This window comes from Schistocerca cancellata, chromosome 7, assembly GCF_023864275.1.
Source record: "Schistocerca cancellata isolate TAMUIC-IGC-003103 chromosome 7, iqSchCanc2.1, whole genome shotgun sequence".
Taxonomy (NCBI): Eukaryota; Metazoa; Arthropoda; class Insecta; order Orthoptera; family Acrididae; genus Schistocerca; species Schistocerca cancellata.
This window is the reverse complement of record NC_064632.1, coordinates 434,040,048-434,058,916: the sequence shown is the minus strand read 5'-3', so window position 1 is coordinate 434,058,916 and position 18,869 is coordinate 434,040,048. Positions and strand designations below refer to the sequence as shown.

At 48.8% G+C, this 18,869-nt stretch overlaps 1 protein-coding gene across 1 annotated transcript in view; it reads right to left on the bottom strand.

The window, feature by feature from the left end:
• The window catches only part of LOC126092813 (formin-2-like), a 209,990-nt gene that overhangs the window by 122,118 nt on the left and 69,003 nt on the right, over nucleotides 1–18,869 (bottom strand). The window contains exon 5 of the mRNA XM_049908542.1: nucleotides 8,869–10,693. Within this exon, the coding sequence (XP_049764499.1) occupies nucleotides 8,869–10,693 (1,825 nt within the window). The remainder of the gene's footprint in view (nucleotides 1–8,868; nucleotides 10,694–18,869) is intronic.

Below are 18,869 nucleotides of genomic sequence, written 5' to 3'. Positions count from 1 at the left end.
ATTTCTGAAAAACTAAATCAGCATCCATGACATACATTAACTTCAGTTTGAAAACCACTTTCTTTCATATTACTTACAACAGCATGTAAAGAAACTTTTTCTACGTGCTTTCATAGTTTGAAGTATTTGAGACCGTCACTTGCTTGTAATCTGCTTCGATAAGTGCATGTTTCATTCCTTCTGAGTTGCTGTCCCCTCATCCCCCCATCCCCCTCTTATTCTTCATTCAATATGACCTCAGACATTCATCATGTATAAATGCCCTTTTCACTGAGTCATCTTGTTTTTCGTCCAAATCTTATTTTCTTGTTTTTCAGTTTCTCAAGTCACTGTGATTTGTTTTGCATATCATCCAGAATTATTTCTAGTTCATCTATAAGTTCTATAACTTTGTTGAGTCATCCTACTTGTAGCCTTTCTCTCTCAATTATTTTATCTGGTTTCCTCATCATGTGACCAAAAAATGACATCCTCTTCTTCCATATAGCATTTGTAATAGGCCCCTGTTCATGTACATCACTTCATCTGGCACTATCCTCCATTGTCTCTCTTTTTGAATTTTTTTTGTTTATGTCCTAGTTATTACCTGTACTTTTAGGATTTTATCAATGTTGTTTCTGTGATTGACTTTAAAAAGAGTTCACTTTTAGTTTTTTTTTTCTCTTCTTGATCAATAGATATTTTTCATTGCATGTGGACCATGTTAGTTTTTAAGCAATTATCTCTTTAATCTTGCTAAGCAGCAATTTTATTCTGGTTGGATGTTATAATTTCGCTTAGGTATTTAAACTGTTCCACTATTTTTGCTTTTCTGTTGTTTACTGTTATGTGGTATATTACTAGTGTGTGTGTGTGTGTGTGTGTGTGTGCCTGACTACTCTAAGAATGCACCGCGAGGCACAAGTGGACAACAACAACTAAAAGGGAAAACACAATAAAAGACAGACTGACAGGCATAGGATTAAAAAACAGCATCATCAAATGTCCTGAGAGAGGTTTGTCAAATTGATAAAACGAAGAACACGAGCAACTGCTCGTGGGTCATCCGCTAAAATGGCATCGAAAGTACTTGGCAGGTTAAGATCTAGACGCAGTGTGTTAAAATATGGACAGGACATTAAAATGTGTCGAACCGTCAGCAAGTGCCCACATGGGCAGAACGGCGCTGGCGCAGCCGTCAGCAAATGGCGATGGCTGAACCGGCAGTGTCCAATTCTTAACCGGGCCAAAACTACCTCCTCCCGCCGAGAAGGGCGTGAGGAGGACGTCCAAGCCACGGGAAGAGGTTTTAAGGCCCGAAGTTTGTTGTCTGTAAGTGCAGCCCAATCGGCATGCCACAGCGACACTATGCGCCGACAAATGACCCTGCTAAAATCGGACGAAGGGACACAACAAGAAGCTGTCCGAGGCTGGAGGACCGCAGCCTTGGCCGCGGCATCTGCAGCTTCGTTCCCAGGGATACCGACATGGCCAGGAACCCACATAAAGCTAACCGGAGAACCGACGTCCACCAGCTGCTGAAGAGAGCGTTGGATCCGGTGTACGAAAGGGTGAACTGGGTACGGATCACTGAGGCTCTGGATGGCGCTCAGGGAGTCGGAGCAGATGACATAAGCAGGATGTCGGTGGCGGCAGATGTAAAGAACAGCCTGGTAGAGGGCAAAGAGCTCAGCTGTGAAGACCGAACAATGGCCATGGAGCCGGTATTTGAAACTTTGTGCCCATCTGTATAAATGAAAGTCATATTGATGAACTTCGAACGAAGTTCCAAAAAATGGGAGTGGTAGACCGGACCGAACCGGGGGTAACCTCTTTTGGGAGCGAGCTGAGGTCAAGGTGAACACGGACCTGAGCCTGGAGCCAAGGTGGCGTGTGGCTCTCGCCCACTCGAAAGGTTGCAGGGAGTGAAAAATTAAGGTGTTGAAGGAGGCGACGAAAGCGAACTCCAGGGGGTAGCAGGGCAGAGACATACAACCCGTATTGACGGTCGAGAGAGTCGTCAATAAAGGAACGATAAGACGGATGGTCGGGCATCGACAGTAGCCGACAGGCATACCGACAAAGCAGTATATCGCGCCAGTAGGTGAGTGGCAATTTGCCAGCGTCAGCATGAAGACTCTCTACGGGACTAGTATAAAATGCTCCGATCGCAAGTCGTAAACCCCGATGTTGTATGGAGTTGAGGCGGCGTGAGATGGATGGCCGTGCAGAGGAGTATACGAAGCTCCCATAATCCAGCTTGGAGCAGACGATCGACCGATATAGACGAAGTAGGACAGTTCGATCCGCTCCCCACGACATACCACTGAGAACACGGAGGACATTTAAAGAACGGGTACAACGGGCGGCCAAATATGACACATGTGGAGACCAGCTAAGTTTCCTGTCAAATGTAAGGCCTAAAAATTTGGTTGTCTCCACGATTGGGAGAGCAACGGGACCGAGTCGTAAGGACGGTGGGAGAAACTCTTTGTAGCGCCAGAAGTTAATACAGACCGTCTTCTCGGCAGAAAAACAGAAGCCATTGGCGACACTCCAGGAGAAAAGACGGTCAAGAGAACGCTGAAGACAGCGCTCCAGGACACGTGTACACTGCGCGCTGCAATAGATGGCAAAATCATCCACAAAAAGGGAGCCTGATACATCAGCTGGGAGGCAATCCATTATTGGATTGATCGCGATGGCGAAGAGAGCGATGCTCAAAACTGAGCCCTGTGGCACTCCATTCTCCTGGCGAAAGGTGTCGGACAGGACAGAACCCACACGTACCCTGAACTGTCGATCCATTAAAAAGGAACGAATAAAAAGAGGGAGGCGACCGCGAAGGCCCCATGTATGCATGGTGCGGAGAATGCCCGCCCTCCAACAGGTGTCGTAAGCCTTTTCCAAATCAAAGAACACAGCCGCGGTCAGGCGCTTCCGCAAGAAGTTATTCATAATGAAGGTCGACAAGGTAACCAGATGGTCAACAGCAGAGCAGCGCCTACGAAATCCACTAAGTAGGCGTCGAGACTCGAGCAGCCAAACCAATCGAGAGTTAACCATTCGCTCCATCACTTTACAGACACAGCTGGTAAGCGAGATAGGTCGATAACTGGAAGGCAAGTGCTTGTCCTTCCCCGGCTTAGGAATCGGGACAACAATAGACTCACGCCAGCATGCGGGAACATGTCCCTCAATCCAGATGCAATTGTATGTACGAAGAAGAAAACCTTTACCCGCAGGAGAAAGGTTCTTCAGCATCTGAATATGAATAGAATCAGGCCCTGGAGCGGAGGACCGTGATCGGCCAAGTGCGTTTTCGAGTTCCCGCATGGTGAATGGGGCATTATAACTTTCACAATTCGAGGAGCGGAAGTCAGGTGGCCTAGCCTCCTCTGCCTGTTTGTGGGGGAGGAAGGCAGGGTGGTAATGAGCGGAGCTCGAAACCCCTGCGAAAAAGCGGCCGAAGGCATTGGAGACAGCCTCAGGGGCCACAAGGACGTCATTCGCGACCTTCAAGCCAGAAACTGGGGAGTGGACCTTAGTGCCAGATAGCCGGCGCAGGCTACCCCAGACAACAGAAGAAGGAGTAAAACTGTTGAAGGTGCTTGTGAAGGCAGCCCAGCTGGCTTTCTTGCTTTCTTTAATAATACGACGACACTGAGCACATAATCGTTTATAATTAATACAATTCGCCACTGTAGGGTGGCGTTTAAAGGTGCGTAAAGCACGTCGACGAGCACGTAAAGCGTCTCTACATGCTGCGGTCCACCAGGGGACCGGTACGCGACGTGGAGAAGAAGTAGGGTGAGGGATGGAATATTCAGCAGCAGCGAGAATGACTTCCGTGAGGTGTGCGACCTGACAATCGCAGCTTGTGAAGGTTTGATCCTGAAAGGTCGCCCTGGAAGAGAAGAGCCCCCAGTCTGCCTTGGAGATGGTCCAACTAGAGGAGCACGGAGAGGGAGTATGCTGTAGGGGATGGATAACACACGGGAAGTGGTCGCTCGAATATGTATCAGCAAGTGCATACCACTCAAACCGGTGTGCAAGTTGGGGAGTACATATAGAGAGGTCTAAATGGGAATAGGTGTGAGATGTGTCCGAAAGAAAAGTAGGGGCGCCAGTATTGAGGCAGACAAGATTGAGCTGGTTGAAAAGGTCTGCTAACAAGGAGCCCCTTGGGCAGGATGCTGGAGAGCCCCAAAGGGGATGGTGGGCATTGAAGTCTCCAGTTAACAAAAATGGTACAGGTAGCTGAGCAATAAGTTGCATCATGTCTGCCCTGGTAACGGCAGATGACGATGGAGTGTAAACGGTACAGAAGGAAAACGTAAAAGTGGGGAGAGTAATGCGGATGGCAACTGCCTGCAGGCCGGTGTGCAACGTGATGGGATCGTAGTAAATATCATCCCGGACCAGCAACATAACCCCTCCATGAGCTGGGACACCTACCACAGGGGGTAGGTCAAAACGCACAGAGGTGTAGTGTGCCAAGGCAATTTGATCGCATGGGCGTAGCTTCATTTCCTGGAGGGCTACGACGAGCGGACGGTGCAAGCGGAGCAGCAACTTCAAGTCCTCTCGGTTGGAGCGAATGCTGCGAATATTCCAGTGAATAAGTGCCATCGTAAGAAAAGGAAGATGAAAAAAGGGGTCACCTCGAAGGCCGCTGAGGGCATGGCTTCGAGCGAGCACCGCCGCCGCTATCAGGAGGTGGACAGTCATCGTCCATTGGGTCCATAGGTTCATCGGCCATCTCGGGAGGATGGCCGGGAGGGGGAGCTTCCTCCGCCGGTGAACGGCCAGATGTACGGCTATCAGCGGTGCGGCCAGGCGAAACGGATGACGGCCTGGGGCGGCAACCGCTGGGTGGCACAGGAGAAGAAATGCGCCGTGGCGGAGAAGGAGAACTGTGCTTCCTATGAAGCTTTTTGGAAGGACGTTTGGTGGAAGTACCGGTCGAAGGCTGGGAGGTCGAGGAACGTAGGAAGTCTGCACGGGATAGTTCCTTCTTGAAGGCCCGTGCATCTGACTTCGGGGTCTTCATCTTAGCAGAAGCTGATGAAGGGGCTGGTGTCTGTGGGGTGATGGGAGGAAGAGGAGACGTCGACCGTGCGATCTTAGCACTGGCCGAACGGACGACCGTGGTGCTGAAGGTCAGGTCAGGTCTGGGTTGCTACCTCCCTGGTAGTCCGAGGAGAGGCGAGGACAGTACTGTATTTCCCCGCTGGGAGCAGCGCGGGCTTCCTGCTAGCCAATAGCTTGCGAGCAGCCGAGGTGGACACTTTCTCTTGGACCCGAATTTCTTGGATACAGCGTTCTTCCTTATAGACAGGACAGTCGCGGGAGGATGCGGCATGGTCACCCTGACAGTTCACACAACGAGTAGACGGAGGTGGACAGTCACCCTCATGGGCATCCCTGCCACAAGTGACACATTTAGCCGCATTGGAACAAGACTGTCGAGTGTGATTGAAACGCTGACACTGGTAGCAGCGGAGTAGGTGTCGGGACATAGGGGCGAACAGAAATAACCTCGTAGCCCGCCTTGATGCGCGATGGCAGCTTAACACTATCAAAGGTCAAGAAAAGTGTCCGGGTCGGTACAAGGTCATTGTTGACCTTTTTCATGACCCTATGGACAGCCGTCACGCCCTGCTCAGCGAGGAAAGATAGAATCTCCTCGTCAGTCAATCCGTCGAGGGAGCTAGTATAGACTACACCACGAGACGAATTCAAAGTTCGGTGGGCCTCCACCCGGACAGGGAACGTGTACAGGAGTGTGGCCCGAAGCAGTTTTTGTGCCTGAAAGGCACTCTCAGTTTCTAGTAATAAGGTACCGTTACGCAACCTGGTACAAGATTTGACAGATCCGGCTATGGCATCTACACCCTTCTGGATAACGAAAGGGTTGACAGAGGAAAAATCCTTTCCGTCCTCAGATCGAGAAACGACGAGGAACTGTGGGGCAGGCGGTAGTACTTTTGTCACTGGTGGCTGGTCATGTTTCCGTTTTTGGGCAGAAGTCGAAAGTGATGGAGTAGAATCCATTGCGGAGGAATCCCCCACGATTGCCAGCGTCTCCGATGGCGCGCTCCTGCCTTGTGGGGACCCTCTCAGAGGGCACTCCCGCCTTAGGTGAATGTTTACACCTCAGGTCACACCTCCCGAGAAACAGACGGAGGGACCAATCGGCATGGTCAGAAGGTATCAGCTCAGGCAATCACCCCTCCCCGGGCCTGGCCTTTACCAGGGGGTACGCGCGTGCCTTACATGTCTACCCAGGGCGGGGACTTACGCGTTTCCCCGTCACCGGCTACGCGTGCGAACGCGTGGGTCGGCCTTCAGGCACACACAGGGAGGAAGGAAGAAGAGGAAAAAGAAGAGAGAGAGGGAGAAAGAGGACAGACTGTCTCAAACGCCGAGGCGGAGACCAGAGAAGGCAAGGAGAAGAGGGCAATGAGAAAGCAAGGAGAAGAAGGCAATGAAAAGGCAAGGAGAAGAAGGCAATGAGAAGGCAAGGAGAAGAAGGCAATGAGAAGGCAAGGAGAAGAAGGCAATGAGAAGGCAAGGAGAAAAAGGCAATGAGAAGGCAAGGAGAAAAAGGCAATGAGAAGGCAAGGAGAAAAAGGCAATGAGAAGGCAAGGAGAAAAAGGCAATGAGAAAGCAAGGAGAAAAAGGCAAGGAGAAGTCAAGGGAAAGAGTAAGGAAGACAGTGAGGTGGAGAAGAGCAAAGAAAGGAACCAACAAAAGGAAGGAAGAAACGAGAAGTGAAAAACCAAAAAGACTACAATTATAGGTCGTGGAACCGTCCGTCTCCGGACGCAGGCGCTAACTACCCCCGTGAGGGGGATGGACTCCTTTTAGTCGCCTCTTACGACAGGCAGGAATACCGCGGGCCTATTCTAAGCCCCGGACCCGCAGGGTGTGTGTGTGTGTGTGTGTGTGTGTGTGTGTGTGTGTGTGTGTGTGTGTGTGTGAAAATGATCTGTCTTTTTGAATGGTACATGGAGTCCTATTTCTTTTACTTTATTTTGCACACTTATTATTTGATTTCTGACCAGTCCTAAGGAACTTCAGTTTATTTCATCTTACTTGGGTCCAGTTTATATTTTCTTTGTACCATTCTCTCACCAAGTATTTCCAGGAACACTTGAAGAGTAGTGGAGATCGGCCATCACCCTGTCTTAGCCCAATTTTTATCATGATAGTAGACTTGTATGATAGATCTCCTTTGAATTTACTTGGAATTTTTTGTTTCTGAGGGTTAATTTTATCATTTTTTAAATGTGGGGTGAAATCGAAAGTTCCTTTATACGTCCAAAACTGAAAATCTCTAGATATAATCCTAAACCTTTAAGTCTAATGAGGCTATCACTTGTTTTTAATGGCTTCTTTTGTAAATATCCATTACTTGTTTTGAAGTGGTTACCTGTTCTGGGGCACTTCTACAGGATCTAAATCATCCTTGGTAGTCTCCTAGTTCCCAGTCAAGTTTATCTTTACAGAAATCTTGACAAGATGTATGTGCAGCCGGAGAATCCCCTTGTAGTTATCTGGCTTTGTTTTTCTCTGTTTCTGTGTACTGGATGTATTGCAGCCGTAGTTCAGTTTTGGGGTAACTTCCCTTTGTTCCAGACTTTCACCAACCACTGGTGTAATGATATCTTTGCTGGTTCTGCAGCATGATTTAAGAGTAATGGATATGTTCAATTTTCTCCATTTCCTGTTTAGTTCTTGAGCCTTGTAGTTCTTAAGAACACTTAAATGGGTTTATTTGGGTTTCTGGCTTTATTTGAAGAAATTTTTGGGGATTGTCACAGTTTAGCTGTATGTTGACTGTACTGCTAAAATTTCTGTGCTGGTTCTATTACTGTGGACCTTCTTATTGCTTTTTTTATTTTATACCAATAGTGTTGGAGAGTCATTTTTTGAGTTCTCTACTAAATATTTGTTAGCAATGTCCTGAGTCTTTTCTCAGTATTAGTTTCTAGCATGAAAAATACACTTTCTTGGTACCAATTTCAATCTACTTGATAAAAGAATAATTATTTCTTCTCTCAATTCACAGTACTAGAAGTCACAAAAGTAATACAGAGTGTAGACACACCTATTAGATGTAGTAAACTAAAATTTAGGTTTCCTGTCCAACTATACTCAAACACAGCCTTCTCTTTTCCAGATGTTGAGACAATCATTCAAATGCAGAGACTGTCAAGAGGGTAATATTATAAACACAACAGGACATCATTAGATATCGAAGGCAATTGAACCACTTATATACAGCACTAAGATGCCATTTTAGGCTCCACTAGATCCAAAGTTATGACTTAAGTAACAAATTATGATGCTCTGTGGAACAACTACTCCAGTTAGCAAACAATTTATTATATGAAAATCAGAATCTTCTTAGCACACTATAAAATGAGAACTAAGCCTTCTTTGATTTACAAAGTACCATAACTTACAACCACGCTCCAAGCAGTTATATTTCTCTGCAGTTCTGACTGATTTGCCATACGTGAAGCCTACCATCTTTGACAACACAAAGAAGGAAAAACCAGATTAAGGAAAGAATCATATAAAAAACAAAACTGACGCACACATCAAGCGCTGATGTTAGTTTTCTTACCTGCAACATGTCCAAGATCCACTACTGGGTTCACATTTATAAGGTGAAAATGCAAAGCCACAGTATCAGTTCAATATAAAAAAGCTTTTAACACTCAAACCATTTGCACCTGAGGAACTAGATACAATGCAAGTCGAATAATGGAAACAATATTTTCAGTTCCATTTTAATCCACACCAAAGACAAAAGTACCTTGCAAGTGTAGTTAGCGCTTCAGCATTGAAGATAAGCAGAAGTTGTGAATACTCACTGGCTTTTCCAGCAGACCATCCTCCAACAGGTGGCACTGGCAGTGGCATTGGACCACCTGGTCCTGGAGGTGGGGGACCACCAACTGCTGCTAGAGGAGGAAGAGGAGGAGGGATTCCCATCCCAGGGGGTGGAGGGGGTGGCAGTGGCCCTCCCGTCCCAGGGGGTGGAGGGGGTGGCGGAGGGGCCCCCGCCCCAGGGAGTGGAGGGGGTGGCGGAGGGGCCCCCGCCCCAGGGAGTGGAGGGGGTGGCGGAGGGGCCCCCGCCCCAGGGAGTGGAGGGGGTGGCGGAGGGGCCCCCGCCCCAGGGAGTGGAGGGGGTGGCGGAGGGGCCCCCGCCCCAGGGAGTGGAGGGGGTGGCGGAGGGGCCCCCGCCCCAGGGAGTGGAGGGGGTGGCGGAGGGGCCACCGCCCCAGGGAGTGGAGGGGGTGGCGGAGGGGCCACCGCCCCAGGGAGTGGAGGGGGTGGCGGAGGGGCCACCGCCCCAGGGAGTGGAGGGGGTGGCGGAGGGGCCACCGCCCCAGGGAGTGGAGGGGGTGGCGGAGGGGCCACCGCCCCAGGGAGTGGAGGGGGTGGCGGAGGGGCCACCGCCCCAGGGAGTGGAGGGGGTGGCGGAGGGGCCACCGCCCCAGGGAGTGGAGGGGGTGGCGGAGGGGCCACCGCCCCAGGGAGTGGAGGGGGTGGCTGAGGGGCCACCGCCCCAGGGAGTGGAGGGGGTGGCGGAGGGGCCACCGCCCCAGGGAGTGGAGGGGGTGGCGGAGGGGCCACCGCCCCAGGGAGTGGAGGGGGTGGCGGAGGGGCCACCGCCCCAGGGAGTGGAGGGGGTGGCGGAGGGGCCACCGCCCCAGGGAGTGGAGGGGGTGGCGGAGGGGCCACCGCCCCAGGGAGTGGAGGGGGTGGCGGAGGGGCCACCGCCCCAGGGAGTGGAGGGGGTGGCGGAGGGGCCACCGCCCCAGGGAGTGGAGGGGGTGGCGGAGGGACCACCGTCCCAGGCAGTGTAGGGGTTGGTGGAGGGGAGCCTCCTATTCCGAGGGGGAGTGGGGGTGGAGGAGGTGGAGGGTGTGGTGGTGGTGGAGGGCCTCCAATTTCAGGGGGTGGACAGGATGGAGGTGGGTGAGGTGGTGAAGGGCCTGCCATACCATGTGGTGGAGGAGGTAGTCCTCCAATTCCAGGAGGAGGAGGGAGAGAAGGAAGTGGTGGTGGTGGTGGTGGTGGTGGTGGTGGTGGTGGTGGTGGTGCTCCAATCCCATGGGGCAGCGGTGGAGGCAGTGATGGTACCGGACCTTCCATTCCAGTGGGTGGAAAGGACTGCAAAAGTCGTCGAGCTGGGCACTGGGGATGACTGTCAGAACAAGCAGTTATAAGTTGATCATAAGAAGCTTGTATTCTCACAGATACTGGACTCTGCATTGCTTCGGGTACATACTTTTTGGGAGATGTTCTCTCAGTTGCTCCAACTTCAGTGGATAAATTTGAATTTTGATGTTGGATGCCAACCGCTCTTGATATTTCCGTATTTTCATATGGAATTCGCTCACTTGACGTTTTCATAGTATAGTCTTCGAGAGGCAGCATAGCTGAGATACACTGCTCCCTCACCTGTATCAAGTCTTTAGTATCTGTTGCTTTTTCACATGTTATGATCACTTTCTTTATGTCAATTTCATGTTCCTCTGGTTGTTCTTCAACAATTGCAGACAAAGCTCTCATTACAACCATGTTATCAGATTTAGTTTTAATTTTATTCTGGTTCTTCTCAGAGAAAACTTTGGAAGATACTACTCCTGTTGGACAGTCAGAATCAGATCTTGTTTTGGCTCTCAGTGACTGAAATGACGAAAAAATTTGTTAATTTAACTGGATAAAAATATGGTTTATTAATATTATTATCATTATTATTATCATTATCATATTGTTATCATTATTATTATCATTATTATTATTACTATTTATTATTATTATTATTTAAAGCAAGTTTGTGCTTTGCCATAGTAAATATCCTAATAATATAAGATAGCCACAGGCACACACATCTGCAGTTTCAGAGAGCTGATACTACACTGCGAGCAGCAGCACCAGTGCATGATGGGAGTGGCGACTGGGTGGAGGTAAGGAGGAGACTGGAAGGGGGAGGGGTAGTATGGTGGCAGTGGCAGACAGTGAAGTGTTGCACTTTAGATGGAGGGTAGGAGAGAAGGTGCAGAGGGGGGAGGGGGTAAGTAGTGGAAAGGAGAGGAATAAAAGAAATTAAAAGACTTGGTATGGCGGTGAAATGATGGCTGTGTGTAGTGCTGAAATGAGAACAGGGAGGGGACTGGATGGGTGAGGACAGTGACTAACAAAGGTTGAGGCCAGGAGGGTTACAGGAACGTATCACATCAAAGGTAGGGCTACCTGTGAAACAAGTCATGTGATCAACAAGCTAAGCTGCTACCACTTTGCTGCATTCTATGTAGGCATGACAACCAACAAGTTGTCTGTCCGCATGAACGGCCAGCGACAAATTGTAACCAAAAACAAGTGGACCACCCTGTTGCTGAACTCACTGCCAAACATGATACCCCTCATCTCAATGACTGCTTCACAGTCTGTACCATATGGATCCTTCCCACCAACACCAGCTTTTCTGAATTGCGCAGGTGGGAACTTTCCCTGCAATACATCCTACGTTCCCGTAACCCTCCTGGCCTCAACCTTTGTTAGTCACTATTCTCACCCATCCAGTCCCCTCCCTGTTCCCGTTCCAGCACTACACAGCAGTCATTTCACCACCACACTCAGTCTTAATTTCTTTTATTCCTCTCCTTTCCACTACTTAACCCCTTCCCCAACGCACCTTCTCTCCTACCCTCCATCTGAAGTGCAACACTTCACTGCCCGCCACTCCCACCACACTAGCCCTCCCCCTTCCAGCCTCCTCCTTACCCCCACCCAGTCGCCACTCCCGGCATGCACTGATGCTGGTGCTTTCAGTGTAGTTTCAGCTCTCTGAGCTGCAGATTTTTTTTTGTTTTTTGTTTTTTTTTGTTTTGGTTTTAGGGCGCAAAACTGCTATGGTCATTAGCGCCCGGTCTGTGACTTATGAAAAGGCAAAAAACGAAAATGGAAACCAGCAGCAATGGGAACAAAACTCAAAAGACTGGAGAAACTAAAAGCAGATGGAAAGCTTAAAAAACCACTACAGAAAGGGGTTGGTTGTCCCCAAAAAGAGCTTCAAATGACTGATGTCATCTCACTGGCACTAATAAACTCGAGAACGTGATCAGCTGAGCACGTGTCATCTGCTAAAATGGACGATATTTCAGGCGACAGCTGTAGACGGGCATGTAACGAAGTAAAATAGGGGCACTCAAGTAAAAGGTGTCTTACTATCCACAGCTGAGAGCAGTGGGGACAAAGTGGGGGAGGATCGCCGCTTAAAAGATGTCGATGGCTAAAAAGACAGTGCCCTATCCGGAGTCTAGTTAAAATTACCTCCTCCCGACGACGCGTTCCAGAGGAAGAGGTCCAAGAACAGGGAAGAGCTTTCACGTCCCGCAATTTATTATTGGGAAGTGTCGACCAATGTGCATGCCATAAAAGAACAACATGACGACGTAAAACACTCCGTAGATCGGCAAAGGGAATCGTGCGAATAGCTGGCCGAAGAAGAGAGACTGCAGCCTTGGCCGCAATATTGGCCACCTCATTTACACAGATACCAACATGTCCTGGGATCCAGAGGAACGTCACCAAGACGCCCCCCCCAAGTGGAGCAAGTGGAGGCAGTCCTGAATCCGGTGGACCAGAGGATGGACAGGGTAGAGAGCTTTGAGACTGAGGAGAGAGCTGAGAGAATCTGAACAGATAAGATACTGTATCCACTGATGGCAACGGATGTATTGGACAGTGTGGAGAACAGCGTAGAGCTCCACAGTATAAACCGAACACTGGTCGGGAAGCCGAAATCGATTTGGGGTGTCACCAACAATATATGCACTCCCTACATCAAACAATGTTTTTGAGCCGTCAGTGTAAATAAATGTGGCTTCCTTCATTTGTGCACATAGAGCAGAAAATGCCCGACGATAAACAAGTGAAGGGGTACCATCCTTGGGAAACTGACAAAGGTCACAGAGCAGGCAGGTCCAGGGACGGAGCCAAGGCGGTGCTGTACCCCAAGTTGTCAAGAAAGTTTTAGGAAAGCGGAAGGAAAGAGAATGGAGCAGTTGACAGAAGCAGACTCCCAGTGGTAGTAGGGAGGAAGGGCGGCCTGCATACCCTAAATCCAAGGAGGCGTCAATAAAAATGTCATGGGCCGGATTAACAGGCATGGAAGCCAAATGGCTAGCATAATGACTTAGAAGGACAGCTCACCGATTGGACAGCGGAGGTTCAGCAGTTTCAGCATAAAGGCTTTCCACAGGGCTGGTGTAAAAAGCTCCAGATGCTAAACGTAATCCACGGTGGTGGATAGAGTCGAGATGCTGAAGAATAGACAGCCGAGCAGAGGAGTAAACTATGCTGCCATAGTCCAATTTCGAGCGCACTAAGGCATGATAGAGGCGGAGAAGGACCACTCGGTCCGCTCCCCAGGAGGTACCATTCAGGACACGGAGATTGTTGAGGGATCATAGACAGTGAGCCAAAAGATAGGAAACGTGGGAGGACCAGCATAGTTTTCTGTCAAACATAAGACCTAAGAATTTAATGACGTTCGAAAACGGAAGGTTGACAGGTCCTAGATGTAAGGAAGATGGAAGAAACTCTGTACAACACCAAAAATTAACACAAATTGTCTTACTGGGAGAAAAGCGGAAGCCTATTTTGATGCTCCAAGAGTGGAGGCAATCGAGACAACCTTGAAGACGTTGTTCAAGAAGGCTGGTCCGTTGAGAGCTGTAGTATCGCAAAATCGTCCACAAACAGGGAGCCCGAGACATCAGGAAGGAAACAATCCATAATTGGATTTATGGCAATGGCAATCAGTACAACACTTAGCATGGAGCCCCGGGGCACCCCGTTTTCTTGGGAGAAAGTACGAGAGAGAGAGTAGTGTTCACCCGCACTTTAAATGTGCGCTCTGCCATAAATTCGCGAAGAAAAAAGGGCAACCAACCACGAAAGCCCCAAGAGAACAGTGTGCGGAGGATGCCTGTCCTCCAACAGGTATCTTATGCTCTCTCCATATCAAAAAATATTGCTACTGTTTGGCGTTTCCTGAGAAAATTGTTCATGATATAAGTGGAGAGAGCAACAAGGTGGTCAACTGCAGAACGATGCTTTCGGAAATCGCATTGGGCAGGTGTTAAAAGACTGCGGGACTCCAGCCACCAAGCTAGACAGCAATTCATCATATGCTCCAAAACCTTACATACACTACTCGTGAGAGAAATGGGGTGATAGCTAGTGGGGAGATGTTTGTCCTTTCCAGGTTTCGGAACAGGAACGACGATAGCTTCCCGCCATTGTCTGGGAAAAGTACTGTCGGTCCAAATTCGATTATAAAGGCGAAGGAGGTAACGCAGACTATGGTATGATAAATGCAGCAATATTTGGATGAGGATACCATCCGGTCCTGGGGCGAAGGAGCGAGAAGAAGAGAGTGCATGTTGGAGTTCCCACATGGAGAAAATGGTATTGTAGCTTTCGTGATTTTGAGAGGAGAAAGCAAGAGGTCACACTTCCGCTGCACGTTTCTTCGGGCTAAACACTGGCGGGTAATTTGAAGAGCTCGAAATCTCAGCAAAGTGTTGACCCAATGAGTTAGAAATTGCGACAGGGTCCACTAATGTATCATGTGTGACAGTGAGCCCAGAGACCGGGTAGAAACTAGGCGCGCCTGATAACCATCGAATCCGACTCCAAACTTCCGAGGAGGGAGTTAAGGTGTTAAATGAGCTAGTAAAGAAGTCCCAGCTTGCCTTCTTGCTATCGCAGATGACACCGTGCACGGAACTGCTTATGGCGGATACAGTTGGCCAATGTAGGATAGTGTCTGAAAACGCGAAGAGCACGTCGCCCCTCACGTATTGCGTCATGGCATGCCTCGTTCCACCAAGGAAGTGGGGGGCACCTGGGCAATTTGGACGTGCGAAGTATTGAACGTTCCGCAGCTGTAAGAATAACGTCTGTAATATGAGTGACCTCATCGTCGACGCTAGGAAAGTGACGGTCATCGAATGTCGCTAGAGACGAAAGAAGTTGAGCAAACTTCTAGCATCTCGGGCGCATATATGGCAGTTGTGGCTGCAATCGAAGGACACATGGAAAGTGTTCACTCGAGTGGGTATCAGCAAGGGCAAACCATTTGAAGCGCCGAGCTAGCGGAACAGTACCGACCGAAAGGTCCAAATGAGAGAAATTTGTCATGGAGGCAGACGGGTCCCCAGTGTTGAGGCAAACTAGATCCGCTTGGTGGAAGACGTCTAGCAATAGTGAGCCACGCAGACAAGGATGTGGAGATCCCCAAAGTGGGTGGTGGGCATCGAAGTCCCCAACCAGCAAATAGGGGGGTGGAAGCTGACCAAGAAGATGAAGGAGAACAGCTCGTGCCATTGATGTGAACGATGGAATGTATACAGTACAAAGAGAGAAGGTGTATCCAGAAAGCGACTGCTTGGAAGGAAGTGTTTAAGGGGAATGGGTGATAATGGAGAGTATCATGGAGAAAAATCATGAGCCCTCCATGTGCTGGAGTGCCTTCAACAGAGGGGAGATCAAATTGGACTGACTAAAAATGGGGGAAGACAAAGCAGTCGTGGGGACGCAGCTTTGTTTCCTGAAGACAAAAGATGACCGGCGAGTAGGATCATAGGAGGATTCTCAATTCATCCCGATTGGCTCGAATGCCGCAGATATTCCAATGGATAATGGACATAGGGTGGACAGAAAATGGAAGAACGTGACCAAGGTTGCCGTCAATTCAACGACTGCTCAGAGCTTGTGACCGACAGTGTGGAACGGCACTCAGCCGAAGGCAAAAGATCCTGATCCATAGGTTGTTCAGGAGCAGCTCCTGCCACCAGCGATTGGCCGGTTGATCGGCCGCCAGCAGTGCGCCTTGGCGACACAGAAGACGGCTGATGGCGGTTACCGCCAGGTGGTGCTGTAGATGAGACATGCCATGGCGGAGGAGAGGAACTGGGTTTCTTATTAGCCTTCTTGGTAACATGATTTTTAGATAACGGAGGAACCGATGGTTGTGAAGTTGGGGTACGTAAAAAATCTTCACAAGTATGCTCTTTTTTGGAAGGCCGGGTGTCTGACTTTTGGGATCGAGATTTAGCAGAACCCGATGAAGGGTGAGCCATAGATTGAGCAGGCGAAAGTGGGGAGGTTGAACGGGCGATCTTTGCGCTGGCCGATCTGACAACCGTGGCACTAAAGGTGAGGTCGTAAGTCTGCATGGCTGCCTCCTTTGTTGGCCGAGGAGAGGCAAGTACAGTGCTTTATTTTCCTGTCTGAGGCACAGTGGGCTTTCGACTTGCGAATAATTTTCGAGCAACAAAGGTCGACACCTTTTCCTTCACTCTGATTTCCTGAATGAGCTTTTAGTCTTTAAAAATGGGGCAATCTCGAGAGGAAGCAGCGTGGTCACCCATACAGTTGATGCAACAAGGGGATGGCGGTGGACAAGCACCCTCATGGGCATCCTTGCTACACGTAACACATTTGGCCAGGTTGGAACAGGACTGGCTGCTATGATTGAACCGCTGGCACCGATAGCAATGCGTAGGGTTTGGGACGTAGGGGCGAACTGAAATTATCTCATAGCCCGCTTTTATTTTCGATGGGAGTTGAACTCTGTCAAATGTCAAGAAGACAGTACGGGTTGGAACGATGTTCGTGTCAACCCTTTTCATGACTATGAATAGCCGTTACGCCGTGGTCAGACAGGTAGTGTTGAATTTCGTCGTCAGACAATCCGTCGAGGGAGCGTGTAAAAACGACTCCACGTGAGGAATATAAAGTGTGGTGCGCTTCCACCCGGACAGGGAAGGTGTGGAGCAGTGAAGTATGCAGAAATTTTTGTGCCTGGAGGGCACCGACTGTTTCTAACAACGAGGTGCCATTCCATAATCTGGAACAAGACTTTACAGGACCTGCAATTGTGTCGACACCTTTCTGAGCAATGAAAGGGTTGACCGTGGAGAAGTCTTGACCTTTGTCAGACCGAGAAACAACAAGGAACTGTGGCAACGATGGAAGAACTGTCTGTGGCTGAGACTCAGTGAACTTACGCTTGTGAGCAGACATAATGGAAGATGAGGAAACCATTGCGGAAGAATCCCTCGTGATTACCAGCGTCTCTGATGGCGTGCTCCTCCCTTGTGGGGGCCCTCTCTGAGGGCACTCCCGCCTTAGGTGATTGTTCACACCTCCCGAGAAACGGACGAAGGGACCAATCGGCACTTTCGGAAGGTATCAGCTCGGGTAATCACCCCTCCCTGGGCCTGGCCGTTACCAGGTGGTACGTACGTGTCCTACCTTTCTACCCGGGGCGGGGAATTACGTGTTACCCTGTCACCAGCTACGCACGAAAATGCGTGGGTCGGCCTTCAGACACGCACAGGGAGGAAGAAAGAGAAAGGGAAAAACAAAGAAAGGGAAAGGAAAGAAGAGAGGTCTGAAACGCCGCAGCGGAGAAAAGGGTAAAGAGAAGAGGTGAGGAAAAGGGAAGGACAAAGGAAGGATGAAGACATGGAAGCAGAGAAGGCGAAGAATGCGTTACATTTACGAGCGTCCGTCTCCGGACGTAGGCACAAACCATACTCCCAGAGGGGGAGAAAGGGAAGGAAAGAGCCAGTGGTGAGGGGAGGGGGGGGGGGGGTGAGGGGAGGGGGGGGGGGGTCGAAGATGGGGGATAGGGAAGGATGCGGAAAAGGAAGGTATGCACCCCGGAAAGGAAGGAGGGCCACATTAGCTTGGGGTCCCATGCTCGTCACGCATGTATCCACAAAAGAGTTGTGGACCCCGTGGGGGGGACTGCAGATGTGTGTGTAAGTTGCATGTCCGTGCATGCGCGTGTGTGTACTGCTGACAAAGGTCTTAATGGCCGAAAGCTATGATTGTGTGAATCTTTTTCTTGTGCCTATCACAGCTCAGGATCTCCGCTATATGGAGAATATGAAATCACATAGACATTTCTGCATTACATCCTTCATAATACCATTTCTCATAAAATTGTAAAAAAAAGTTTGATTATAAAGTCATTCTCTGTTGTTACATAGTCAGAATACAAATTCAACATAAAGCTTCACTAGTGACATACACAGAAAGGTAGGAATGGGATATGTTTTTATGGGGCAAATATTTGTGTATGGTTGAAAAATTTTTGATTTTTCATCAAATGCTTAGTATTATACAGACAATAAATCCCTGATCAAAGAAATCTAAAAACTAAAAGTTTAAAACTAAGTAAATGTATTTAACATCAAAAATGAAATACTTGAAGCTTTCCAAGGATGAGAATGTTTACATTCTCATATTATCATTATTAAATTGCACTTCATGGATTCATATAATCCTGGAAATTTGACTATGACTAATAGGGAGGTATGTGTTATATTTCAATCACTTTCTACCAAGAGAAAAGCAAGTGGAGACATAAGTAAGTTTTTGTCTAAAGTAAATCAAGTACTTGATATGATATCCACTCCAAAGAGCAACATTCTCATATGTGGAGACCTAAATATAGATTAACTGAATCCTGGGAATCATTAATAAGTGTCACCCAAAGTTTCAATTTAGTGCCAAGGGTTAACAGTGCAACTAGAATAACAAACCATTCAAAGACAACTATTGATCAGGTTTTAACAGATTTAGATAAAGAAAACTGTAGTGTAGATGTTGTTGAGCTAGAATTATCTGACCATGCTGGTCAAATTATAGATATAAAAATGACTACAAAAATAAGAAAATACAAGTACACAGCCAAAATTTTTTCAAGCCAAAAAGGCAGGAGTTCGCTAAACAAATATCAGATGAAACATGGGAAACAGTATACTCAGAGGTAGATGTA